The sequence below is a fragment of the Eulemur rufifrons genome, chromosome 20, assembly GCF_041146395.1.
Source record: "Eulemur rufifrons isolate Redbay chromosome 20, OSU_ERuf_1, whole genome shotgun sequence".
In the NCBI taxonomy this organism is placed as follows: Eukaryota; Metazoa; Chordata; class Mammalia; order Primates; family Lemuridae; genus Eulemur; species Eulemur rufifrons.
The window spans coordinates 15,794,936-15,822,133 of NC_091002.1; the positions used below are offsets into that span (position 1 = coordinate 15,794,936).

Here is a 27,198-nt window from a genome sequence, read left to right on the forward strand (position 1 = left end):
TTACTTCTTTTTTAAAAAAATCTGCTTACTTTCCAAAATTTTCTATGAGAAAGCCATTTTATTTTATTTTATTTTAGAGACAGGGTCTTGCCCTGTCGCCCAGGCTGGAGTGCAGTGGTGCGATCACAGCTCACCGCAGCCTCCAACTCTTGGGCTTAGGTGATCCTCCTGCCTCAGCCTCCTGAGTAACTGGGACTACGGGCGTGTGCCACCATGCCCAGTTGCCAATTTATTTTTATAATATATATTGTTATCTAATATTTATACTATATATTTTATATAATCTCGAGATAAAATACAATTTATGAACACATAGCCTACCCAGTGGGCTTTCTCCTCCTCTGTAGTCGTGTTTGTTCCACTCTGTTCTGTCTCTTGCCAGACTCTACATCCCCCGAGAGCAGGAGCTCTCATTAAGACAATAATGGGCAAGTGACTTAACCTCTCTCTGCCCCAGTTTCCTCACCTGTCAAATGGTGGTAGTACCTACCTCATAGGGTGGTATGAGCCCATAGATTATTTCCCATTTTTTCTTACTGGAAGCAGTGTTCATAAACCTAAATGTAAGAGCTAAAGCCATAAAACTCTTAGAAGAAGATATAAGAGTAAATCTTTGTGACCTCGGGTCAGGAAAAACCTTCTTAGACATGACATTAAAAGTCCAGACAACAAAAGGAAAAATAGCTAAATTGGACTTCATTAAAATTAAAAATTTTCTTTAGATAATCCCTCTATGCAAAACTATAAAATTTAAGGAAAAGTATAGAAAAATTAAAGACTTTTGTGCTTCAAAGGACACCATCAAGAAAGTGAAAAGAGAACCCACAGAATGGGAAAAAATATTTGCAAATCATATATCTGATAAGTGACTTGCATTAGAATATATAAAGACATTTTACAGCTCAGTAATAAAAAGACAAAAAAAACCCAATTAAAATTGGGCCCAGGATCTGAACAAACATTTCTCCCAAGAAGATAGACACACAGTCATTAAACACATAAAAAGATGCTCAACGTCATTAGCCATCAGGGAAATGCAAATCAAAACCACAATGAGTTAGCACTTCACCGACCACTATTATGGTTCTCATAAAAAATACAGACAATAAAAGTGTTTAGGAGGTTGTGGCTATACAGATACCCTTGTGTGTCACTGATGGGACGTAAAATGGCACAGCCAGTGTGGCAGGTCCTCAAAAGGTTAAACATTGAGTTACCATACGATGCAGCAATTCTGTTCCTAGGTATGTGCCCAAGAGGAATGAAAACTTGTGCACAGATGTCCATAGCAGCCTTATTCATAATAACCAAAAAGTGGAAATAGCCCAGTGTCCATCAGCTGTTGAACAGATAAAATATGGTTTCTCCACACAATGGACTGTTATTTGACAGCGGGAAGGAATGAAGCGCTGGTACATGCTGCGCCGTGAGTGAGCCTCGGAACGGTGGCGACATGGCGTATCCCAATGTGTTGGCAACCAGCAGAATTTTAGAAGGGAATGCTGGCAAGCGTCATTGTAATAATGACAAAAACGATAATAATAATAGTGATAGCTGATATTTAAGTGTTCAGTTTAGCTAAGCACTTTTGTACTATCTTATTTTGGACTCCCAGTCATTTTGTGAGATAAATATTCTTATCCGTTTTACAGTTGTAGAAACTGAGGCCCGAGAGCAAAGGTCAGACACCTAGAACATGATGGTGCCACGATTTGGACTTGAGTTTGTCCCTTAATCTCTCTGGGGCGGGCCTTCCTGGTGGGGCACCGCCTGCCTCGCTGACCGCTGTCTGTCGCTCTAGCACCCAGTACTGGGCCCCAGGTAGCAGGGAGTCAGCGCACGTTCGCTCCGTGAGAATGAATGGAGTCCCAGGTGGAGGGGAGAGGGGCCCCCTCAGTCAGGCTTCCTGGCTGTGCCCTTGCCTACATCCTTGCGGGGGAGGGTCTCTCGCGGGGAGCTGGTGGGCCGCGGCTGGACCCAGCTGTGGCTCCCCCTCTGGCTTGGGCTGACCATATTGTTCTGGGGGCGTGGCCGTGGCCAGCCAGAGCCAGGGCCAAGGTGCTATTTTGGGCGAGGGCAGGGCAGTGGCATCTGAAGCATCTCCACTTCAGGAGGACGCTTGGCAGCAACGTCCCTGTGACCATGTCTGCAGCCTCCGGGAGGCCGACGGAGGCCTGAGCTGGGGACTCTGATTTTCCGCCCCCATCTTCCAAACTAGCATGGGCTTCCTGTGCTGAAGGACTTTTTTTCCCCCCATTCTAAAGTGAACAGTTCGGTGGCATTTAGTATATTCAGGATTTTGGTTTTAGTCGCCTCCAAAAAACTGCGCTCCTCATCCGTTTTCTGTAACAAGCACTTCCATAGCACTTCCTGTTTGGTGGCCGCGGGCCTAAGAGCCACATGGCCGTGAGCTGATTTACTCCTTACAGCGCTCCCTAGGCAGGTGCTGTCATCATCCCCATGTCAGACCAGGAGCCTGGGGCTCAAGGTTACCAGGAGCGGAGCCGGAACCTGTGCCCAGGCAACCTGGCCGGAGTTGTCCCCCGTCACCACTCCACCATGCGGTTCGTGGCCTTTGCTCTGAGCCCCTGTTCATCCGCTGATTCCCAGAAGCCTTGCCCGGGTGGCCTGGCAGGGCTGCCATAGGCTGGGAGCTCCCCAGGCGGCTGCTAGGCTATTCATCCCCATCCTCGGTCCCAGCACGGGGAGGACCTGGCCCAGAGTTGGTACCGGCAGGGCGGCAGCTTGGTGTAGTGGGTTTAAAGCTTGGGCGGATTCGCTTTCTAGCTGTGTGACCTTGAGAAAGTGACTCCACCTCTCTGAGGTCATATATATTCGTAAAGGAGACCATAGCACAGAGTTGGGCACAAAGTGCTCAGCAAATGAGATCAGTATCATTAAGGACAGTAGTAGAAGAGACATTTGTTGCGTGAATACATTAGAACAGGGGTCAGCAAACTCTTTCTTTAAAGGGCCAGATGGTAAATACTTTGTAGCTTGCAGGTCTTATAGTCTCTATGGCAACTACTTAACTTTAGACAGTATGATTGAGCATGGCTGTGTCCAATAAAACTTTATTTGTAGGGACATGGATATTTTTATTTTGTTTTATTTTTTAGAGAGATAGAGTCTCACTCTGTTCTGCCAGCTGATCTTGAACTCCTGGCCTCAAGCGATCCTCCAGCCTCAGCCCCCTGAGGAGCTGGGATTATAGGTAGGCGCAAGCCACCAAGCCTAGCAAGGGACATGGGTATTTAAATTTCGTATAATTTTCATGTGTCATAAAGTATTACTCTTTTGTTTTTTTCCAACCATTCAAAAATACAAAAACTATTCTTAGCTCAAGGTTGGTACAAAAACAGGCAGCGGGCTGGATCTAGCCACCACTGTAATCTGCTGATCCCTGAATGTAACCTCCAAAGGGGTTTTTAGATGTTTGGTTTGCTTCTGTGCCCACAGCGCTCAGAACGCTGCCTAGCGCCTAGTCGGCACTCTATAAAGTTGCATCCAGTGAGCGAACCAATGCGTAGAAGTGGGTCTTGGGCTGGTCCTTTAAGGGCAGGGGCGTGGCAGGAGCAGAACAGGCTGAGCAAAAGCCGCATGAAAGGCCCCACAAAGCCACCAATGCCTGCTGGAGACAACTGGGAAACAAGGCTGGCTGTCACCAAGCAGTTGGGGGGCCAGGGGTGGGAAAGCAGGCCAGGGTGGGGGTGGGTGCTCTCAGAAGTGGCTCTGTTGGGTGACAGCCTTGCCCCTATCCCAGAACCACCAGCCTTATTTTTAACCCTGCTGACAAAAGTTAATCCAAATGAAATCAAGAAGAGTGCTGCCTCCCTGTCCCTCTCTTGGCCCCAGTGACTGCTCCCTTCCCTTCTCCCCAGCGGGGTCAGAGCCCCCCTCAAGACCCTCCCCCAGAGGCATCAGCACGGAAATGGGGAGAGGTCAGAGGAGCAGGAAAGGTTCCTGCATTTCCCTAGCTGGGCCTGGACGGCAGGACGGACACTTGGTACTCAAAGAAAAACATCCACGGCTCCCGGGGTCAGGTGGCCGTGGGGGTTCAGCAGGCAGGAACAGCCCAAGACGGAGCTGAATTTTCTGTCTGCAGAACACATGCTTCTCAAACTTCAGTGAGCAGCAGGGGCATTTGGAGGGGTCATCAAACACAGATTCCTGGGCTCGTTCCCCTCAAATTCTGATTCAGTAGGTCTGGGGTGGAGCCTGAGAATCTGCATTTCCAATAAGCTCCCAGGTGATGAGGATGTGGGGGTGGGGGACGCTGTGAGTGGCCCCCGCCTAGAAGTGGTGGCCCCTGGGCCACAGCAATTCAGCCTGCCCTCCCCCTGTGAGCCGCCTGGTACACCCCATCCAGGCTCCATCGAGGCTGCCTTGATCTGGGGGTCTGGAGAGCCTTGAAGGCCAGGCCCTGTGATTGGGACTTTATTTTGAGCACAGTAGGAAGCCCTGCAAAGATTTTAAGCAAGAGGTGAGGTCACCTGGGGTGTGGGGTGAGCGAGCTCACTGTGCCCGAGCTCACTGTGCCCCGTGTGCGGGAACCGCGGCAGGAGTGAGCCTGCAGTCAGGGACGCGACAGATGGGGGCTTTGCAGGAGGAATGGCCGAGGGGTGGGGAGGCGGCAGATCCAAGAGCTATAAAGGGAGTGGGAGAGGCAGGAGTTGGTGACTGATTGGCTGTGGACGTTGCAGGAGAGGGGAGGGCGGGTGTGGAACCGGAGCGGGCCGGGCAGGGGGAGAAGGGCTGATGAGGGCTCAGTCGTCCGGCCGATGGGGCTGGCAGACGTGCCTCCTTCCCACACACAGCCCTCATCACCTGGGCTGGGTGGCCACCTTCATTAGACCCCTGTTCTGGCTGCCCTGGAGGTTCACAGTTGAACCCCAGAATCTTCCAGGGCTCTGGGGGGAGGCTGCCATTCCCGCCTGAGGAGTCCCACACCCAGCTTCGGAAGGCAGAAGAAAATGAGCGTCATTCAGCTCACATGACCAAAAAAGGACATTCTCTCAGTCTGAAGGTTTGCCAGCCCTTTCCCTCCTCCCTCCACCTGGGGTTCCAGGTTCCCAGGGAAGTGGCTCTACGAAGTTTAGGACTTTATCTCACATATACCTATGCGCAGGCAAAAATGAGCCTGGGATATGCATGTCCCACACTCGGTTTTATTGTACAAATGTCATTCTTCCCCTCCTCCTCCTGCTGCTCCTTCACCATCACGATCGCCACCACCATCATCATCATCACCATCATCATCATCTGGGCTAGACACTTCCGCATGCTGCCTTGCATTTCATCTTCATGGCAACTTCAGGAGGGGAGAATTATTATCTCCACTTTACAAGTGAAGAAACTGAGGCACAGCGAAGCAAAGCCGTGCACCCAAGGTCCTAGCGTCCCGGTGGGGTTGGGACCAGGGTGAGGTGAGTGAGTGAGGGATTCAAGTGCAGGGTCCAATCCAGTCTTTCTTTAAAATCTTCTTCATAGTTTGTTCATCAAGGATTTTTTTTGCATTAATTTTGACTTTTAAAGGTATTGCACTAAAGTATGATTCATCTATCCTAGCACTCTGGGAGGCCGAGGCGGGCGGATCGTTTGAGCTCAGGAGTTCAAGACCAGCCTGAGCAAGAGCGAGACCCTGTCTCTACTAAAAATAGAAAGAAATTATATGGACAGGTAAAAATATATATAGAAAAATTAGCTGGGCATGGTGGTGCATGCCTGTAGTCCCAGCTACTCAGGAGGCTGAGGCAGGAGGATGGAGGATCGCTTGAGCCCAGGAGTTTGAGGTTGCTGTGAACTAGGCTGATGCCACGGCACTCTAGCCTGGGCAACAGAGCGAGACTTTGTCTCAAAAAAAAAAAAATTAAAAAATTAAAGTATGATTCATCTGGATCACTGAGTTGTTTTGGCATCCCTGTACATTCTGCGCCTGAGGTGAGTGCCTCAGTCATCTCACTTTATCCCCAGCCTTGGCAGAGCCAAAATTGGGATCCAGGACCAGTGATTTGCCCCGCTCTTAACTCTTCCCTGGGTTGCCTCCTTGCCCGTGCACGGGTGCGCACCTGAGTGCGTGCATGTGTGCATTCTGTCACCTGGCAGTGTGACGTGGTGGAGAGGACAGCTCCGGGCTTGAAAGCTAACTCCACTACTCATTATTGAGTGCAAGTCCAGCCTGTGGTTAGGGGACAGACACTGGATCCCAGAATGCCTTGGTTTGAATCCTGACTCTGTTACTTTCTAGCTGTGTGAGTTTCAGTGAATTGTTAAGAGCTGCTTGTGCCTCAGGTTCCTCCTCTGCAAAGAGGGACCATGGTAATAACATCTCAAATGAGTTAGTTTCCGTAAAGCGCTCAGCACATAGTCAATGCTTTGTAAATGTTAATTATTTTGCATCCTGTAGCAAGATACCTCCCCGAGCCTCAGTTTTCCCACCTGTGAAGTAGAACCAGGTAAAAACGACCTCACGAGCAGTTTTGAGGATTGCAAGGAATAGAGAAAAGGCCTAGAATGTAGTAGGAACTTAAGGAAATCTCTGTCTCTTGCTGTGGGCCCAGTTCTGTGCTGGAGACTGTGATAGAGAGACGTGCATATCACCTCCCCGAGAAATTAACTCATCTGCAGAGAGTGGACATTCTGACTCGACTTTGCAGTTCCCCAGGGGCACCAGGCTCTTGCCCCATCTCTTGCACAGGCTTTTCTGTCTACCTGGCTCACTGTCCCCACCCTCCTCTTACGGGCCTAATGTATGTGTTTCTTCAAGTCTCAACTTAAATATCACATCCTCAAGGAAACCTTCCCTGACCAGCCACCTGCACCACCAGTCTGCAGTAAGTCTTTCTATTCTGCATTTCCACTGTGTTCTACACTCTTCCTTCATGGCACATTTCACAACTGTAATTACGTACTTTTTATTTAATTGCTTTTTCAGGTTTGTTTACTATCCAGCTCCCTCACCCAACAGTGAGGGCAGGAGCTGGCCTGACTGGTCCCCAGGAATCTCTGTCCTCAGCTCCTGGCCCAGCTCCCAGCGCATGCTCCAGAACAGCACTCGAGTGCACAAGTCCTGGAGTCCTGTTGCCTGGGTCAGAATCCCAGCTTGTGTGCTTTATGACTCTGCGGCCTGGGGCAAGTTACTTGACCTGTTTGTGCCTCAGTTTCCTTTTCTGTAACATAGGGATAATATAACAACACCAGCTTCCTAAGGCATTAGGATGATTACATGAGATAATCTTCTTAACTCCTTTAGAACCATGCCTGACCCATTTGGAATAGGACCATTATTATTATCGTAGGTAATACAGACTGTTAGTCTAGACTGACAGCTGAAACAGACATCTCCCAAATCTCAGGTACTTACTGCAATAAAGGCTTAAGATTTGCTTGTATCACATTCAACTGGGGTCTATGGAAGGGGGGCTTTGCTCTCTGCAATCATTTATGGGCTCAGGTTCCTTCCACTGCTTCGCTTACTTGGAGTCCAACAAGAGCTTCTGTGGATAGAATTTGGGAGCCCATGAACTTGGATGGTGTTTTTGGTTAGATTCCCTAGAAGCAGAGCCTGAGATGGGGATTCTTGTGCAAGTGATTTATTGAGGAGACTCTCAGGAGAGAGGGGAGTGAGAGAAGCAGGGTAGGATAGGGAAGAGCTGAGTGAGGATGTGGTCTGACCCACCAGGGGCTCTGGAGAATGAATTGTACCTACTGCGGTTGCAGTTTTTTCCTCTTGGGAAAGAACATTAGTGTGGGTTGCCTAGGTGGGAGGGGTGGGGCAGTATTTTAATTTCTGGAACAAGCTGCTTGCAATTCTCTGGGGTAGCAATGAGCCATTAGCAGCCAACACTCCGCAGCTAGGGGGCGGGCACATTTGCTCCATAAAGGGATCTGGGTAGGGCACCAAAAGTGTCTACTACAGATGGGAAAAGCTACATCTCTATTTTTACTAACCTCTAACTGAAATTTAGCATTTTCTTCAATTATGGAAGTAGGCAATAAACCACAGTGGCAGCAGTAGTATCTGTGACTTTGTCACCAATAGATATACAGAAATCACATATATTTTCGTGTCACATTACTGTTGTTGCAGATATCCTTAAAATATCCTTTATGCTAATCTATACTTTTAAATTACAGTAGTTATTAGATTTGATAGTATTTTGTTTAATTTGTTAATAAATGACATATTATTCTACTGTGTAACTGCATCCATTTGTAATTCCATGTATTTTATGCATTTTCTTTTTTCCGAGACAGAGTCTCACTCTGTTGCCCAGGCTAGAGTGCCGTGGCGTCAGCCTAGCTCACAGCAACCTCAAACTCCTGGGCTCAAGCAATCCTACTGCCTCAGCCTCCCGAGTAGCGGGGACTACAGGCATGCGCCACCATGCCTGGCTAATTTTTTGTATATATTTTTAGTTGTCCAGCTAATTTCTTTCTATTTTTAGTAGAGACGGGATCTCGCTCTTGCTCAGGCTGGTCTTGAACTCCTGAACTCAAATGATCCACCTGCCTTGGCCTCCCAGAGTGCTAGGATTACAGGCGTAAGCCACTGTGCCCGGCCTATTTTATGCATTTTAAAACATTATTCTGAAAAGGGGTCCATAGGCTTCATCACACTGCCCGAGAGATCTGTGACACAAAAGAGGTTAAGTACCACCCTGTTCTGAGGCATCGGCCTCCTCTGCATTCAATCAGCAATGGGGAGAAAAAGAGAAGGCACAGAAATTTTTATGGGCCAGGCCTGGAAATAGCATCTATTATGTCTTCCCACAATGCACTGCAGAACTCAGTCACCTGACTACACCTAACTGCAAGGGAGGCTGGGAAATGTAGTCTATCTGTGTGCCCAGTAAGAAGAGGAAATGGTCTGGGGAATGCACAGCACCAATAAATATTCGTGGAGAGCCTGAGCGACTGATCTCTCTGCCCAGGGTGTCTCTTTGTGGGTTGGGGAGATGGGGAAGAAGGCTGGTTCTCTGGAGGGATCCTGAGCCTCCCACCATGTTGTTTCCTTAGGACAAGCCACGCCAAGGCCAAAGCTGAAGCTTCGGAACAGGCCGCTGTGGCCGCCAACCAGGAGTCCAACATTGCCCGCACTTTAGCCAGGGAGCTGGCTCCGGACTTCTACCAGCCAGGTAGGGCCAGCCAGGGAGGGATGGGCAGGACAGGGTGGGGACAAGTCCCTGGGGTGGGAATTTTCTTTGCCCGCTGGAAGCTGAGATGCCCAAGTGGGTTCGTGGATGCCTGTGAGTTTTGGAAACTGTGGGGCATGGTGGGATAGCCCCTAAATGTGAGATGGGATGATGCAAGGGGATGTGGAGACACACAGCTGCCTTCATGCAGAGCTTGTGGCGGGGTGGCAGAGGCACTGCAGGTTGTCCCTTCTCTCTGCTGCAAGCAGGGCAGACAGCTGGATCTAGTGAAGCTTAGTGAGGAGAGGTCACTGGTGGATGAGGGAGCAAAGGGCTTCTTGTACTTGCTCAGCAGTTTCAGTCAGGCATTAACTGAGCACTGTCCATGTGTCAGGCACTGTGTGGGCTCTGGGAACACATAAGTGGGGTCCCAAATCTAGAGGAGCAGGAAGTCATGAAGACAACATAGTTGGGGGGATGCAAATGGACTGTGTTCATTTAAATGCTAACTCCACTGCTTACCAGCTGTGAGACCTTTAAGGTCTTTAACCTCCGGAAACCTCAGTTTCCTGATCTGTAAAATGGGAGTAAGGATAATGCCTACTTTTTCATGAATGGATTAAATGCATGTAAGGTGCGTGCCCAGTCCACAGTAAGCTGTCAATGACTGTGGCTGTTGTCTCACTGTTATGGTTAAGTTTCACACAGCAGGATGAGTGCTGTGCCATTAGGACAGGGATGGTGGCAGCTCACAGGAAGCAATTAACGCTTGTAGGCAAGGGGAGGTGTTAGGGAAGGCTGGGGAGAGGCCCTTTGAGCTGAACCTTGAAGGCTGAACAAGTTTTATCAAGTCAGTGGGTCTCAATCTGGACGCAGATTTCTGGGCCCACCCCCAGAGTTTCCGATTCAGTAGGTTAGGGGTGGAGCCATGAATGTGCGTTTCTAAGGATCAGGTGATGGGGATGCTGCCAGGCTGGGACCACACTTTGAGAACTATGGCACCAGGTAGTGCTGGGTGGGACAGGTGAATCGAAAGGAGGGGACTGCAGGTACAAAGGCACAGAAACTTGGAACAGAGTGCCATGGCGGTGGCATAAATAGGCAGCATAAAATAGGCAGTGGGTGGTGAGAGGGAGGGGGCCCTCCCGGCCCTGACACAGACTTTGAGCATGGATGGGGAGGGGGAGCCCCTGAGGGCAGGAGATTGGCATTCTCAGCAGTGAATGAGTGACATGATTAGATTTGCATTTTCTAAACATTATTCTGGCTGTAGAAAGGAGACCAAAGGAAACTCGATGGAAAACCCAGGGGCACAGACCTGTGCCTGGGAGGATCAGTCACTTCTGGTCACAGCTCTCCCCCTGGTGGTACCAGAAGAGCGACACTAGCTGGCTGCCTCTGCCTTGCCTCTGCCTTGAGTGGTCACAGCAACAGCTGTAACTGCTTGTGCCAGGGAGTGAGCTCAGCATTGTACATGCATTTTCTCAATTAATCCTTCCATTAGTATTTATGAAAAGGGTATGATTAGACCCACTTCTCAGATAAGGAAACGGAAAGACCAGTGTCACAGTTGACAGGATCACGAGAGCCAGACTGCCCAGGTGCTAGCCCTGGCTCTGCTCTTTGCCAGCTGTGTGACTTTGGGCAAGTGATTTAACCTCTCTGTATCTTCATCTGTAAAATGGAATTTCACAATAACATCAACTTCATAGGGTTACTAAAATGATTAAATGAGTTAATATTTGTAAATTGCTTAGAACAGTGCCTGGCACTTGGTCCGTGCTATTTGAGTGCTGAGTAAATGAATGAGGCTCAGAGAGGTTAGGTGGCTGGCCCAGGATCACCCAGCAGGGGCCCGGGGTTCATCCAGCCTCCCTGCCGTGTCCCTGGCAGGTCCGGAATACCAGAAGCGCCGGCTGCTCCAGGAGATCCTGGAGAACTCGGAGAGCCTGCTGGAGCCCCCCCAGCGGGGCGCCGCGGGCCTCCCGGAGCGACTCCGCGAGAGCCCACAGCTGCACGACCGCGAGACCCCTCGGCCCGAGGGTGGGCCCCCGTCGCCGGCCGGGACGCCCCCGCAGCCCAAGCGGCCCCGGCCCGGGGCGTCCAAGGACGGCCTGCTGGGCCCGGGTGCCTGGAACGGTGACCCCGGGGGCGAGGGCAGCCGGCCGGCCACGCCGTCCGAGGGCGCGGGTCGCCGCAGCCCGGCGCGCCCGGCCACGGAGCACATGGCCATTGAGGCACTGCAGGCGCCGCCAGCGTCGCCGCCGCACACGCCGTCGCAGGAGCCCGAGGTGGCGCTTTACCGGGGCTACCACAGCTACGCCGTGCGCACCGCGCCGCCCGAGCCGCCGCCCTTCGAGGACGAGCCGGAGCCCGAGCTCTCCGGGCCCGACTCCACGCCCTCGTCCCCGTCCACCGCTCCCTCGTCCCCGGCCAGCGCCCCGATGCACGCCCCCGCGCTCCGAGGCCCCGCGCCGGAGAGCCCCGCCAAGCTGGAGCCCAAGCCCATCGTCCCCAAAGCTGAGCCCAAGGCCAAGGCCCGCAAGACTGAGGCCCGTGGGCTGACCAAGGCTGGGGCCAAGAAGAAGGCACGGAAGGAGGCAGCGCTGGCGGCGGAGGCTGAGGTGGAGGTGGAAGAGGTGAGGCAGTTGGCCAAGGAGCATCCAAGGGGTTCCCTGGAGGTAGTGGGGCTTGAGGCAGGATTCAGGTGCGGGTGATTTCGGGGTTGCAGGGGTGGGGGAGATGGAAGCAGGATAGGGCAGGGGCGAGTCCAGCCGGGCTGTGGATTAGCCGAGTGTAGCCTTGACCTATCCACAGAGGACTTTGGAACATAAACCCAAGGCAGTCTTCCTACCTTGAGGCAGGTACCTTTGCATCTGGTATCCCATCAGCAGAGGCAGTTACCTGGAGCAGGGGGCAGCTGGGAGCCTAAACAGCTGGAGGTTGGGTGCCCCTGCCAGGTCAGGGGGATTTGGGCTGGGTACCAGTAGCTGCGCCAGATGTAGCAGGGAGGGCTTCCTGGGGGTGGAGGAAGGGCTTACGGGAGGCTGGGAGCCAGGGAAGGCGGCAGCAGGACTGAAGCTAGGCTCTGAGGGACTGGAGAATGTGTCCCAAGAGGAATTAACAGTAGGGAAGGCAGGGTCCCTGGGTTCCAGGGCCAAGTCTGCATGCTGTGTGGTTTGGGACCTGTTCCTGTCTCTCTCTGGACCCTGAGGGATTTGATTAATTATTTCCAAGAATCCTTCCAGCTGTGATGGTCTGGCGTCCAGATTACGGATACAGCAGTGAATAAAGTGGGGGGTGCTCTTAGGAGGGTACTTCCAGAAGTAGGAACCGCTCCTCTGTCCGGCCTTGCTGTGAGCTGGGTGGGAATGTCTCAGAGGTCACAGGGACTCAGGCAGCCTCTCTCCCCTGCTCCCAGGTCCCCAACACCGTCCTCATCTGCATGGTGATCCTGCTGAACATTGGCCTGGCCATCCTCTTCGTGCACCTCCTGACCTGACCCTCATCTGCCAGGTGCGGCCAGCTGGAGGAAGGGGCGGGGATTCTGGGCTCCAGGGTGGGAGGACAAGGGGCTTACTCGGTACTGGATGACAGCCCTGTGACTGATTGAGGCCCATTGCCCAGCAGAAGCAGGGACCCAGAGTGTGGGTGTGACAGATCGTGCCCCTCCCCACCACACATGCTTCATTAGGTCAGCATTTGCAGGGTCTCTGCTGTCTGTCAGGTAAGCACTGGACCTTCATTCACTTGCCCATTCATTCATTTGACCAACATTTACCGAGCAGCTGCCCTGCTGGGAGCTAGGATAATCACTCCCTCCCGCTCTAGGAGTAAACCTGTGATTCACAGCTCATTACGTGCAAGTCTTGCAGTTCAAACAGTAAGCAAATGTTTGCAGGCCCCCCCCATCTAGACTGGGTTCCCCTGGGATGGTGGGACTCTCTGCCCTCCCTTTCTCTCTTCTCCCTCCTCAGTTCTTAACTTTCTGCCCCCCAAGCCCCACCCCTTCATCTGTCAGTGGGCTCCATCTCAGTTTTCTCCCCACGGTGGGTGGCGCTGGGGGGCTGCGTAAGGTCCTGTGAGAACGGGTGGGCTGGGCTGAGCTGAAGGCGAGTGACCCTCACTGGTCTCAAGATGGTGTATTTACCGGACAAAATCTTTCTCCTGCTCGGACCAGCATTTACAGCCTAAATCCCGTGCTTGGTGAAGCTAACAGACTTTCTGCCTCTTGCCCAGCCCCCCGCCAAGGACCCTCTTTTTTGATCCTAGCTTAGGTGGGCTGGAAGTTCTTATTGAGTCCCAAGAGAGTCTATGTTGTCACCATGTAAATAGCCAATGACAATATTAGCCTGGCAGGTGCTGCCGTGGGGGTGACCGCTGGGCTCCATGGGTTCCACGTTTCCGAGGGAACCTGGGAATGCGTCCTCCAGGCACTGAATGAACCCGATGACAGTGGGGAGGAGGAAGGAAGGGAGCGTGACCAGCAAAGGGAACAGCACGTGTACATAAACAGAGGCAGGCATCCGGGCCGGGGGAGCCCTGGAGGATTTGTTTCCAATTCCGCTGAGTGTCCCGGCCAAGGGCTGAAGCTGTCCTGGGGGATGCAGAGGTGGGATCTTGCCCCAGAGAAGACCAAGCCTGAGTTAGGTGACTCAGTCTCAGGGTACCGTCCTCTCTCCCTCATCTGACCCTGTTGCTATCTCTTTGCAGAGCCAGGAGTTCCTGCTGAGGACACGAGGACCTATCTTTCTGCAATGCCAGGCAGGGTGGCCAAGGAGGACTGGACTCTGGACCCGGAGCCTGGGGGTCCAGCTCACATTCACACCGCAGACGTTCAAGGAGCCTCCTGTGCGCCTGCGCTGGGTGGCTGGTGGTGCCCAGAGGGATAGAGTGAGCTGGGAACCTCCGGGAGCTTTCCACCCAGGACAAGGGAAGCCCCAAGGGAAGAGCCGAGGTCCCTTGAGCTTCCTGATCTGCTCCTGTCCCTCGTCCTCATCCACTCCCCCACCTTGCCCCTAGGTCACCCCCTCCCTGGGCTTTTGTGTGTTTTGGGAGAAGTCACCTAACCAGAATATTAATATTAAATGCGATCCCCCCTCCCTCCTACCCCACCCCCACTTCAGTTTAGCCCTCTGGCTGTGGGCTGAGGCCTCCTGGGGTAGCTGATGGGTCAGGGGGTGCTGAAATCCCTTGTGGTGGGCACAGAAGACCCCCTCAGACCAGGGCCGAGGCCCTTTCTCGTGCATTCTGGACCCAGCGCACATGCCCTCCTTTGCTTACAGATGTTCTGGACAACAGGAAATGGACAAGCTCAGTCTGAATATCCCAGAATACAGTGCTCTGTCTCCTCCCAACAGTCCAGTTAGTTTCCCCTCTGGACCAATAGAAGAGGGAAGATGATGGAGTCTCTGGCTGGGAAGCCACTAGCCCAGTGGCCAGGGGTGGGGGTGGGAAGAGGGGTTAAGGGGCAGTTATGTCGGCCCCTGTTTTTCAGTGTGTCTGAGGCTAAGGCTGGGGTTGCGGGTGGGGTTTCCGGTGTGCTTGGGGTGCTAACGGGTCACATGCAGGAGCCCTGGGGCTGGCGGGATATAGCTGCCATGTTGCCCTGTGAATTGGTTTGTCCCCTTGCCCCACCAGGGCCCACTGCAAGCTCAGGGGAGCATGATGGAAGCCCAGGGAGGTTTCCCTGGGGCAGACCCTCAGGCAGGTGCTGCAAACGGGCTGTTTGTCAAGAAGCATTTCCCAGGAAGAGGGGAGCAAGTGGGGGGCTCCCCTTCGGCTTGCTTGGCAGAAGACAATACTTGCATGTACCTCACTTAAAGATGTTTTGTACCACGTTGGCTCCTGGCCCTCGTGCTTGCTGGGATTGGGGTGGGGGCCAAGGGCCATGTTTCCCTGCTTCCAGGAGGAGGGAGGGACAGGGCTTCCAGGCCCCTCCAAGCCTGGGAAAGGATGTGGTGATGGCACCAAGCAGAGCTGGAGGGAACTGCTGCTGTCCTGCCTCTGGACCTTGGGGCTTTGGCGTTGTGGCCGACCCCCCCAGGCAGCTCCGGGACCTGGAAGTTTGCTTCTGATGGAGCCAGCTTTCCCTTGCCCCAGGCAATACTGGGGAACCTTCTCCTCCAGCTTCACACTTGCTGCTTCAAGCACTGCTGAGGCTTCACGGCTTGGCTGGAATCTGGGACTGCATCTCTGCGGAAAAGAGCTGCGGATCCTCCCGCCCCCAGCCCCCGAGGCCCAGGGCTCTGCATCTGTGTTTGGGCTTCTCTGGACTCCTAGGGAATGGGGAGGTGGGGTGGGGGGAGCACTGCTTGGTGCTGACAGGCCTCAGGCCTCAGCTCAGAGATTATTGTCCTAGTTTTATGGCCTGGTCCAGTGCTGGGGACAAGCCTTTGGCTGCCAGGGCTCCCAGGCCTAGGTTTGGGGCTGGCATTTGGGGTGAGGGTTCAGGATGCTCCAGTCTGTGCAATAATAAACCTGCATCTGCTCACGGGCCGTGGCTGGGCTGCCGTGTCTGCTGCTGGGCCCAGGATGAGGGGCTGGCTGAAGGAGATGGGGGGAGGCTGGGGACGCCATCCTACCAGTCCATATCCTCCCTCTCCCTTGCAGTTCCCTTGGTACCTCTTGGGCAACTGAGGGGCTTCAGTTCTGGAGGGGAGTTCAAAGACCACAGACCTTTTGCAGTGGAGTTTGAGTTTCTAAAGCAGACTTCCAGAAACTTCTCTGTGCAGCTTACAGTAGAAGCAAGAGCCTGCCCTTTGAGGTGGAGACCCCTGGGCTCCAATCCTGGCTCAGCTGCTTTCTTCACTTCTCCAAGTCTCAGTTTCCTCATCTGTAAAATGGGGATAATAGGAGTGCCTAGTTCCGGGGGTTGTGGTGAGCATTACATTAAATGCGAAGCTCATGGAAAGTCAGCCACAGTTGAAAAATGAAGATGTGTATCATTACTGTTACCATGTGCAGTACTGTTAGCTCTGTTGCAAGCCCTGTTGCATTTTGATGGAGAACCCCGGGAACCCCAAACGGGTGGAGATGATTCAGGCCCCAGTTACACAGTCATAGAATATCTCAGAATGGGCGCAGATACCATCTCCTCGCTCCACAGCGGCTCAGAGAAGGGACTTGCCCAGGGTCACATACACAGCAGATCAGTGGTAGGAGAGCAGTTCCCTTGAGCTGTTTGGACACGAGCCTTGTTCATGAAGCTTCTCTCAAAGCCAGTGGCCCCAGCAAGAGGATTGGAGGGCAGGGTCCCCCACCCAGCAGTAGGCTGGAGTTCAGGCACGCCCCGCAATGGTTCACGCATCAGGAGCCCTGGTTCCCTCCCCAGCACCGCCACTGCCTTGCTGCGCGTCCGCTCCGCTCACTCATTCCCTCTTTCTGTGCCTCAGTTTCCTCTTCTGCCAAAGAGACTATGATCTCTGCCCCTGGCCATAGGCAATGCAGTTGTGAGACTCAAATGAGGTAGATTAGGAGTGGTAGAGGTTTTCAAAACTCTGGAATGATCCCAGGGTCCTCAGGAAGAAGGGTGGGCTTGGAGGAACCACAGGAGGGGTGGTGGGAGTGGGAGGGAGGAGGGGATTGTTTTAGTCTGCAGGGACATTGCTAAAACCCACAGAGGGGAAGGGGGCGGGCAGCCAGCCTGGTCAGCGGGTCTTCAGACTAGGGGGGTGTGTGTGTGGGGGTGGGGTGGGAGACAGGTAGGATTGGTTCGAGACAGCGCCCCCTGGTGGCGCAGGCCCAGGACACAGCCGGGCGAGGCCTCCTCTTCCAGGTTGACTCCAGGCAGCTCTAGGGAAATCTGACCTGGCCCCTGCCATGTCCTGGATTCATTTCAGGTGTTTTGTGCCATGCATGAACTTACGAGCATCGCAGGGAATTACACTCCTGCCAAACAAAGCACTGCTTAGAGAGAGAGGTAATGGACTTGAGAAATATTTGCCCTTAGTTCAACTCTTGTTCCTGCAAGTAAAATTTACCATGAAAATGACTCATAGGGACAAAGTTTGAAACCACTTGTGGGAGTAATTTTTGGAAAGGAAAACTGTACAGAAAGATGTCCCAGTAACAACACTGAATGTGGCAAAAATATTCATGATACTAAGCAATAGAGGACACTTTCTACAATTAAAGACTCTGACAGGAAACTTTTTGCATCTAAGGGATCTGGTTTAAAAGCCTTATTACATAGAAGAGTATTTCTGAAGGAGAGAAACCATATGAATATATTAAGTGTAGTAAAGGTCTCAGGGACAAGTCAGACTCCGTCTTCCGTCAGAGAACATACCCAGGGAAAAACCCATGAATGTAAGGAATGCAGAGAAATATGTAGGCAGCAGTTAAATCTTGTACATCGGAGAATTCCTTCAGGGGGAAAACCTTAATGTAGCGAATGTGGCAAATCCTTTCGGCAGAGGATACATCCTGTTGCACGTCATAGAACTCACCCAGGTGAGAAATTGTGTGTGTGATGAATGTGGAAAATTCTTTGGTAGGAAGTCACGTGTCATTTTACATCAGAGAACTCATACAGGAGAGAGACGATATACATGTAACGTGTGTGGGAAACCCTACACCAACAAGTCATCCCTTATTGTACATCAGAGAATACACACGGGGGAAAATGTAATGTATGTAATATGTGATGTAATGTCTGAAACATGCAATGTAATGTATGAAATATGTATTGAATGTGGGGAATCGTTTGCTTAGAAAGAAATCCTCAGAGGACATCATAGGAGAACTCATGCAGATGAGAAACCCTATGCGTGTAAATCACGTGTAAGATAATTCAGGCATAACACAACCGTCGCTGTACGTGTGGGAACACACGCGGGGGAACCCTATGAATGCAGTTGGTGTGGGGAATCCTGTGTCATGGGATCAGGTCTCGCTGCACGTGAGAGAGCTCATAAATGAGAGAAACGCCAGGAATGCAAGGTATGCGGAAAATCTGTCATTGACAAGTCAGCCCTCACTGCACATCGCAGAACACACACAGGCAATAAGCCCCATAAATGTAACAAATGGACGAAATCATTTGGTCCGAGGACACCCTTCGATATGCATGAGAGAGTACACACAAGGGGGCTCCCTGTGCATGCAGGTGGTGTCTGAAGTCATCCAGCTGGAAGTCAACCCCTTTTGTCCATCAGAAAACTAACGTCGCCGTGGTTCTCAGTGTGTGGTTCCCGGACCAGCAACAGCAGCAGCAGTGGCTGGGAACATATCAGAAATGCAAAGTCTTGGGCAGACCTACGAAATCAGAAACTCTGGGTGTGGGCCCAGCAAACTGTTTCCGCAAGGACTCATAAGGTTTCCATAAGGCGCTTCTGACACATGCCTAAATAGTGCCAGAACTATTGCTCTGTAGGAAAAAAATCCTGCAAATGTTATCATTTTTGAAATACTTTTACCCAGAAGCAATAACTATGTCCTCACTCAAGTACCCAACTGGAGGGAAAACAGTTGTAAGCATAATAAACGTGGAAAATCATTCAGTCAGGAGTCAGATTTCTTTATATGACAGATAATTCGTTTAAGGGAGAAGCCCCATGAGTGTAAATATAATGTGGTAATTTGTTCTAGCAGAGACCACGTCTCAATGCACCTCAGAGGACTCACGTAGGTGAGAAATCTTGTGTGTATCATGAATGGAGTCAGTCCTCTGGCAGATTGGCGAGTCTTATATGTCAGAGAATTGACACAGTAGTGACATCTATGGCTATAACCTATGTGAAATCCTTCTGCCAGAAGTCAGCCCTGTTGTACACCAAGAGAACCCATACAGGGGCAAAACCCTATGAACCTATGAATGTAATGAATGTATGGGACATCGGTTGACCAAAAGTCACCCTTCAACGTGAAATCAGAGGACTCACAGAATAGATACCCTAAGAAGGCCACAAAGACAGGAAATCCATCCCACAGATTCCCAGGATGGATAAATAAAGGAATGAAAACTTTGAAAAATTTTAATGGGCAAAAGCTAGCAATAAAGAATTGAGACATTATTTTTCAAATAATGAAGAAAATAATGACTTCTTCATGAAGTCATCAACTTTAAGAAATATAAGAAAAAGCGTTTTCCAATTAATGATATATTTATTGTCATATTTTAGCTATAGTGCTCAACTTTCTCTAGAAAAATTAATAAAATATTCATGTATAAATAATTGTTCTGTAAGCAATATGAAGGTCATTAGAAAAGCACAAACAGGACAAATAACCAAATGGATATTATGTTCAGTGTACACACGAGCAACGTCGTAGTTATGCAGGGACTATGTTTGTAAGTATGACTAATTTTATATATCATTTGTATATATGGGTTGTGGGTTTCAAATACTTATGAGTAGGTAAGTATGTGCTAGAATTCTAAAAAAAGAACTTCAAAGATTTTCTCAACATGTATTAATAGTATATCTTTATATCTTAGTACAACATATTTCAAATAAAATATTATTTGACATATTTAAAATATATTAATCCCTTATCCATTCTTTTCTGGCATATAAATGTTTATGGTCCATTTGCTGAATTTTAATTTTTAAAAACCAATGTATTTTCTAGTATTAATAGTTCTGGGTCTATGAAAGTGTTTGAAAGCATTCTCACATATAATATGCAACAGTAAAATACAAATCATTAACACAATGTAAATGTGAGAAAAATTTAAGAAGCACTATAAGATAAAAATAAGTGTTTTAAAAAAAACCTATGTTTTATGTTCTACTAGTTCCCAGAAGGTGCCTATAAAATACATTGGGACAAAGACCAAGTATTATGAAAGCCAGAAACCGTATGTATATTTATTGTAGTTGATAAGATGTTACAGATTGAGTATCCCTTATCTGAAATGCTTGGGACAAGAAGTGTTTTGGATTTTGGATTTTTTCAGATTTTGGAATATTTGCATTAATACTTGTTGAGCATTCCTAATCAGAAAATCTGAAATCCAAAATAATCCAATGATCATTTTCTTTGAATCATGTCAATGCTCAAGAAGTTTTGAGTTCTGGAGCATCCTGGATTGTGGATTGTTGGATTAGGGATACTCAACCTGTATTATATGGTATATTGTACAAATACCTGACTTTTAAAATTTTATTTATAACTAACCAATAGCCATTTCTCTAATATCCCACTTGTTGGCAGAGATTCTGTAATAGATCTTAATTATACTAAATATATCTTGCAAATTATGCTGGCAGTGTTTGGTTTGGGATGGGTAGGTTGACACAATTCTAGCGAATCCTCAGGATAGATCATGGAGATAGAACAACAACCACACAAAATCTAACAGACACTAAGTGTTTCAGTGATAACATTTAATCCTAACAGCAGTATAATTAGATGGACAGACACTACCATTACCCACATCATACAGATCGGGACACTGATGGCCAGAAAAATGACACAATTTCCCCTGAGTGGGTCACCCTGACTCCAGGGCCCACCGTTGTGACCTCCACCCTCCACCATCTCTTGGTGATAGAGCAGGTACTTGATCTCCCCAGTAATTGTTTTCCTTTGCTTATTCTTGGCCATTGTTTTCTCTGAGCCCTCCTGTAGGTCAGGATGTAAAAGTGTTGACCAGGGCACACCAGCAGGGAGCGAAATATCCTGTGAGCTCTTATCTAACAGGTTGGCCACTGTAAATACATCAGATATTTAGGAAAACTTTGTAGCTGCATTTAAAAATACTCTCCCAGCTGCAGAATTTGAGTCATGCTTGCTTCGGGTCTATGATATTCAGCCAAATAAGGCCATGCTCAGCAGAGGGCAGCCTTTTGTGCATATCGGGGGGGGGGGGGGGGGGCCTGGCAAAATACAGCTGAGGGGCCACATCTGGCCTGCTGTCTGTTTTTGTAAGCTAAGAATGATTTTGACATTTTTTAATGGTTATAGTGGGAAATGAAGGATATTTCATGATGTGAAAAATTATGTGAAATTCACATTTCGGAGTCATAAAGTTCTATTGGAACACAGCTATGCTCATTTATTTATGTTTTTTTAACCTTCATCATGGCAGAGTTGCCTAGTCGTGATAGATAACCATGTGGCCTGCAAAGCCTAAAATATTTACTTTCTGGGTCCTACAAAAAAGGCTCACCAGCCCCTGATCTGGGTAATTAAAAAACATCTACTGACTAGACCCCTTCAGGGAGCACAGGAAGTCCTTGGTCTCACTTAACGCCTGGTGGAGACATGAGCTTTTGCTGCCTCGTGTTTTGTTTTACAGGAAATAAAGGATCATTTAGGCTCCAGGCCCAGAGATTTTGGGGACAGGACAGGAGATGGATAGGGCTGATCTGACCAAAAAAAAAAAAAAAAAGGTTAATAAAAATTAAAAAAAAAATTAAATGCTCCTTCTAAACTTCACTATTCTGCTAGGTCTAGATTTTGGGTAACTCTCAAGACGGTGGAAAAGAGTATGGTAGGAAGAAGAATGTCTCCCCTAGGAATGTCCATGTCCTAGTTCCCAGAAGCTGTGGGTGTGGTACCTTACATACAAAAAGGAATTAAGGTTGCAGGTGCAATTAAGGTTGCTATCATGGGACCTTGAGTTGCGAAGATTATCCTGGATTATCCAGGAGGGGGGCCCATTCTAATCACATGATTCCTTAAAAGAGACAGCCATTTCCAGCTGAGGTCAGAGGACACGTGATGAGGGATGTAGTGTCACATAGGTGCTATGCTGCTGGCTTTGAGGATGGAGGAGGGGCCCTGTCTAAGGAACGTCACCGGGTTCTGGACACTAGAAGGACAAAGATTCTCCTCTAAAGCCCCCAGAACGGCACACAGCCCTGCTGACACTGCGATCTCATCCCGGCGAGCTCCTGCTGGACTCTGACCTGCAGAACCATGAGATAATAAGATAACAAATTTGTGTTGTTTAAATTCACCACATTTCCGGTAATGTTTGAGGGCAGCAGTGGAAAACTAACACAGAGAGTGAGCTGGGGCTGCCTCTTAAATCACCATCTTGCCGGATTTTGTCACATCTATAGTATAATTTTTGGCTGTCTAAATACGTTCAGAATCATGCTATGTTTTAGAACTGGAAAGAACCTCAGAGCACGTCTTGTGAATGTCTTATTTTATCCTTGAAAATAAAATAGTATCTGAATCTTTTAAATTAACTTCCCTCTTCAGTGAGACTCCGGTCTTCGCGTGCTTTGTGTAGTTCACTCCCCTGGGATCTGCACAGGTCCGGTTACTTACTTTTACCCACCAGTTCTTCACCTGGGTGGTTTTGTCCTCTAGGGGACATTGGGCAATCTCTGGGGACATTTTGGTTGCTACTCCTGGGGGCAGGGGGGTGCTACTGACGTCTAGTGGGTGGAGATGAAGGATCTTGCTAAACATCCTACAGCACAAATACCTCCCCCAATTCCTCCACCCCCACCAAACAAAGAACTAGCCCATTCAAATGTCAGTAGTGCCTGGGTTGACAAGCTCTGCCCTGGCCAGTAGACCGTGGCAGAGTGACGCTGTGTCAGTTCTGGGCTCAGCCTTTAAGGTAACTGGTAGCTTCTGGTTCATCCTTGGAGCAGAAGGCACCCTGCGTGTTAGTTTGCTAGGGCTGCCATAACAAGGTACCACAAACCGGGTGTCTTAGAACACAAAGAATTTATCCTCTCACAGTTCTGAAGGCTAGAAGTTCAAAATCAAGGCATTGGCAGGGTTAGTTCCTTCCAAGGGCTCCAAGGGAGAATCTGTTCCATGCCTCTCTCCTGGCTTCCGGTGGCTTCTGGCTACCCTGGCCTTCCTTGGCTTGTGTCAGCATAACTCCAATCTCTGCCTCTCTCGTCACACGGCCTTCGTCCCTGCGTGTCCCCTACTCTTCTTACAAGGACACCTGGCACTGGATTTAGGGCCCACCCTAATCCAGTGTGACCACATCTGAACTAGTTACATCTGAAATGACCCTATTTTCAAGTAAGGTCATATTCTGAGGTTCTAGGTAGACATGGAGTTTGAGGGGACACTAATCAGCCCACTACACCGTGAGAAGTCCAGTGTCCCTAAGACCACCATGCTGTGAGGAAGCCCAAGCTGGCCTCATGGACAGGCCATGTGGGTGGAGAAAGAGGGATGCCCAGTCAACCCCAGATGTTCCAGCCATCCCAGCTGAGCCCTGGGTAGAGGAGAGAAGCCGTGTTGGATGCCCCAGCTCCAGCTGACCTAGTGCCCCAGCTAACCCCATGGAGCAGGAGAGCCACCTAGTCAACCCACAGAATCATGAGCTAGAATTATCACTTAAAGCCATAAGTTTTGGGGTACTTAGTTATGCAGCAATTGATAACTGACAGCAGGCCAGGGCGGGGCTGCTACCAACAGTATTGCCCACACTCCTGTAGGCCGGCTAATTCCCTCTCTCCGCCCCGAGGTGCACATGGGGTCGTACAGCTCACACCTGAGCACGGAGCTCCAGTAGGGACCGGAGAGGTCCTGCCTTCTCCCTCCCACCTCCCTTGGCCACCTGCAGCCTCAGGGCACCCTGGGTCATGTTCTTTCCACCTGGCGCTGATGTGAGGGACTGAATGAGCATCTTGCTGAGGATCTCCATAGAGGGGGCTGGGAGGGCTGACCCCCCACAAGTCCTTTGGCCCCAGAGCCTGTAGGAGGGGCCCGAGCAGGAGACAGGCGGCTGGCCAGTCCACCAGGCAATGTCCCCAATTTCATCCTGTGCTTCTGGTCAGCATCCAGCCTGTCTCTGGGAGCCATTCCTGTCCTGTCCCCGGAAGCCCAGCTAATTAATTAGTCACGTGGTGTTCGGAAAGGAGGTCAGTCGGGAGGTAATTCTGGCTTATCACATGAGTAGTCAAAATTAGTTGGCCAGATCGTACACCCACTTTGGAAGACGGTTGGCAGGGATTTTTTGAAGTTAAACATATACCTACCCTATGATCCAGTATTTCCACTCCCACGTATTTACCGAAAATAAATGAAAACATATGTCCACAAGATTTGCACAAGAATATTCATAGCAGCTTTAGACATAATTGCCAAAAACGAGAAACAACACACATGACTGTCAACAGGAGAACGGAAAACAAACTGCGCTCTCTTCCCCATGGTGACTTCTGTTCAGGAAACAAAAAGCAACAGATCAGATACGCAGGCAATGACGTGGATGGGTTTAAAAGCCAATATGTTAAGAGAAAGAAGCAGACACATAAATAGTACATACTGAATGCGTGTGTTTATATGAAATTCTAGAAAATTCTCTCTATAGTGATAGAAATCAGGACAGGGATTGCCTGGGGCAGGAGGGCAGAGACTGGCTGGAAGGGGGAGTGGGGGATTTCTGGGGGGAGGGGAATGTTCTGTATCTTGACTGGGACGGTGGCGACATATGCATCTGTCAAAACTCCTCAATCTGGACATTTTAGAGGATGTAAATTATACCTCAATTTTTTTGAAAGTTTAACATTTTAAAAATAAAAAAATTAAGGTCTTTCAAAGAGCAAAGATTATTCTTGCTGGGTCATGGCTTTTCCAAGCCAAATGTTTGTCCATCAGTTGGTGATGACCCGTCATACATTCGGCCAGTTACATTCACCAGGGTGGTCAGAGTCAGCTCGATGATCTGTTTATGTCCCTTTATGTCCAATCTGGCAATGGGTTAATGGGTTGGAACTTGGTCCATGAGACAAATGGTCAGTTTGCAGCAGGCCCCTGGATCTGGGGGTGGAGGGCACGGCTCCCCATGGGGCAGATGTCCCACCGTGGTGAAGGGGTGGGTGTCAGACGGCCTGGTCCCCACACAGGCTCCACCACTCTCTACCTCTGTGACCCTGGGCAAGCCACTTGCCCCTGTGAGCCTCAGTTTCCTCATCTGTGAAATGCAGATAATTAATTATGTTGCCTCCCACACGGGGTAGGCGAGGTGATTAAGTGAGGCGATTGGTCTGCAATGCCCAGCCCAGGCCCCAGCACACAGCGCTCTGGCAACATGAGCTGTGGTTCCTGGTTATAGTTCTCCATCTCAGCAGCAGGACAAGACAACAAGTGGTGACCGCTCTTCCTGGATTTCCGGACAGACAGTGCTGCAGTTTGCTGGAAAAAGAGCCGAGGACTTTGTAAGGAGGCACTAGCAGGGTGTGGGGGGCCGTGCTGGAGGAGGGAGCTGCTCCACGGGGCCACAGGGAGGGACCCCTGCGGTCTCTGCTTCCCCACCTCCTGGGATGGCCCAGCTGGCTTGAAGACAGAGTCCCCCATCCTAGGCAGCCCTGGCCTCTGAGAAGGCAGGACGCCAGCTCAGCATGACAGCAATGGCTGGGGGCGGGGGCCTGGGGGGAGATCCAACCAGTGGCAATGACAACACAAAGTGTCCCCTACCTCCATCGTCCCCAGGCCCCTCCTATCAGGGAGGGAGGCAGCTGATAAACGCATCTTCACCTGGGTATTTGGGGCTAACAGTCGTCCTTCCAGGGGAACTTCCAGTTTAAAAGAGAAGTCTGGGTAGAGCAATGCCTAATGCCTAATGCAAGGGAATACTTGGCTTCAGTATTCTGGTACCCACAGTGGATCTATTTTATTTTTATTTTTATTTTTTTGGTCAGGGGCTCCAGTCCACAGTAACCGCTCCCCACCGCCACCCAATGAAAGAAAAAGTAAATAATAACAACTAAGCACGTACCTTTTTCGCCTTCTTATGAGATGGAAGGGTGTTGGCGCAGTGGGGCCGGGGTGCTCTGAGTGCTGGGGTCATGCTACAGTCACGCTAGGATCATCGCCAGCACTTATTAAGGACTTACTGCATGCCGGGTGATACTACCCAGTCTCATTAAACTGTCAGAGCCATTCCACGGGTCGTAATTGTCGGGAGAGGGGGTTGCATGTGGAGCCTAAGCGTGGAGGTGAATGACCTGTGTTACTTACTTGCATGTGGCAGAACTGGATTCAAACCCATTGTCTGTTTGACTCTAAAGAGCAACCTGGCTCCCAACCATTGTAACGTCTGCTACACCACGCTGCAGTTCTTGATCACGACCACCAGGGGGCGCCATGACCCCGCACAGCAGGGCTCTCACCATTATTTTAAAAATCACCATTACTTCCTTCTGATTTACCACAATAATAATAGCTACTATTCATTAAGCACTTACTATATGCCTCGGGCCCTGCGCTGAGCGCTTTGCGTGCTTTATTTCATACATCCCTCACACAGCTCTGTGTTTCATGGAGAAGCTAAGATGCAAAATCGGGTTTGTGCGTCTGTCTTCAAAGCCACGTTCTTAACCACAACTCAGTAAAGGTCAGGGACTAGGTGCGCGGAGGCTGGGTGTGGTTGGCAAACTTGGTTTTGCTTGTCTGTGTTTGCTCGCTGTTGGGGGCTAGCACACATGCCATCTAAATGCTTTGGGGCAGGCGTCGCTCTCCACTTAAGCGGAGTCCTCAGCCCTCCCGACTGCATGTCACCCTGTCTCCTCCCTCTGCTTCTATTACCTGCCTGGCCCTGATGTCATCTGGACTTGCAGCTACACCGGTGCTAACAACAGGTTATTCACTCCGTTTACATTAACCACACTTTGTGGACCGGACACCAGACAAAAACCTGAGGGGAAGCTTGGGTTTAGGAAGGCACTCGGTAAGGCGACACATGGTGTGGCCTGGGGTCCTTCTGGAGATGTGGGGAGTAGCCCTGTCCTGCAGCATCCACCCCAACACATCAGTAGGTGTCCTTTGCACCCTGCCAGCATGCGGGCACCTGGCAAGACGTGGGGGTCTCCTGGGGGGTCGAGGCTGAGCTGGAGGTGGAGGGCGGCACATTTGGACTTCACAGCGTCCGCCTAGAAGAGTGATGTGACTGCTCTGCACTCAGCAGAATCCTTCCTGACCTGCATCTGTTTCCTTTTGCTTGGCCCGTGAACCATGCTTGGACTTAACCAGCATCCTGGGGTTTCTAATCCTTATCGAGCTCCTTGTCTGTTATGGACTGAACTGTGTTCTCCAAAATCCCCATGTTGAAGCCCTAACCCCCAGTGGTGTATTTGGAGATAGGGTCTTCAAGGAGGTGATTAAGTTCTAATGAGGCTGTTAGGGCGGG

General features: G+C 50.2%; 1 protein-coding gene across 1 annotated transcript in view; it reads left to right on the forward strand.

The window, feature by feature from the left end:
• Window positions 1–13,897, forward strand: part of JPH2 (junctophilin 2) — a 72,768-nt gene extending 58,871 nt beyond the window's left edge. Inside the window, exons 3-6 of the mRNA XM_069496157.1 lie at window positions 9,019–9,137; window positions 11,028–11,773; window positions 12,556–12,650; window positions 13,848–13,897. Of these exons, the coding sequence (XP_069352258.1) occupies window positions 9,019–9,137; window positions 11,028–11,773; window positions 12,556–12,636 (946 nt within the window). The 3' untranslated portion in view covers window positions 12,637–12,650; window positions 13,848–13,897. The remainder of the gene's footprint in view (window positions 1–9,018; window positions 9,138–11,027; window positions 11,774–12,555; window positions 12,651–13,847) is intronic.
• Window positions 13,898–27,198: the final 13,301 nt, after the last annotated feature.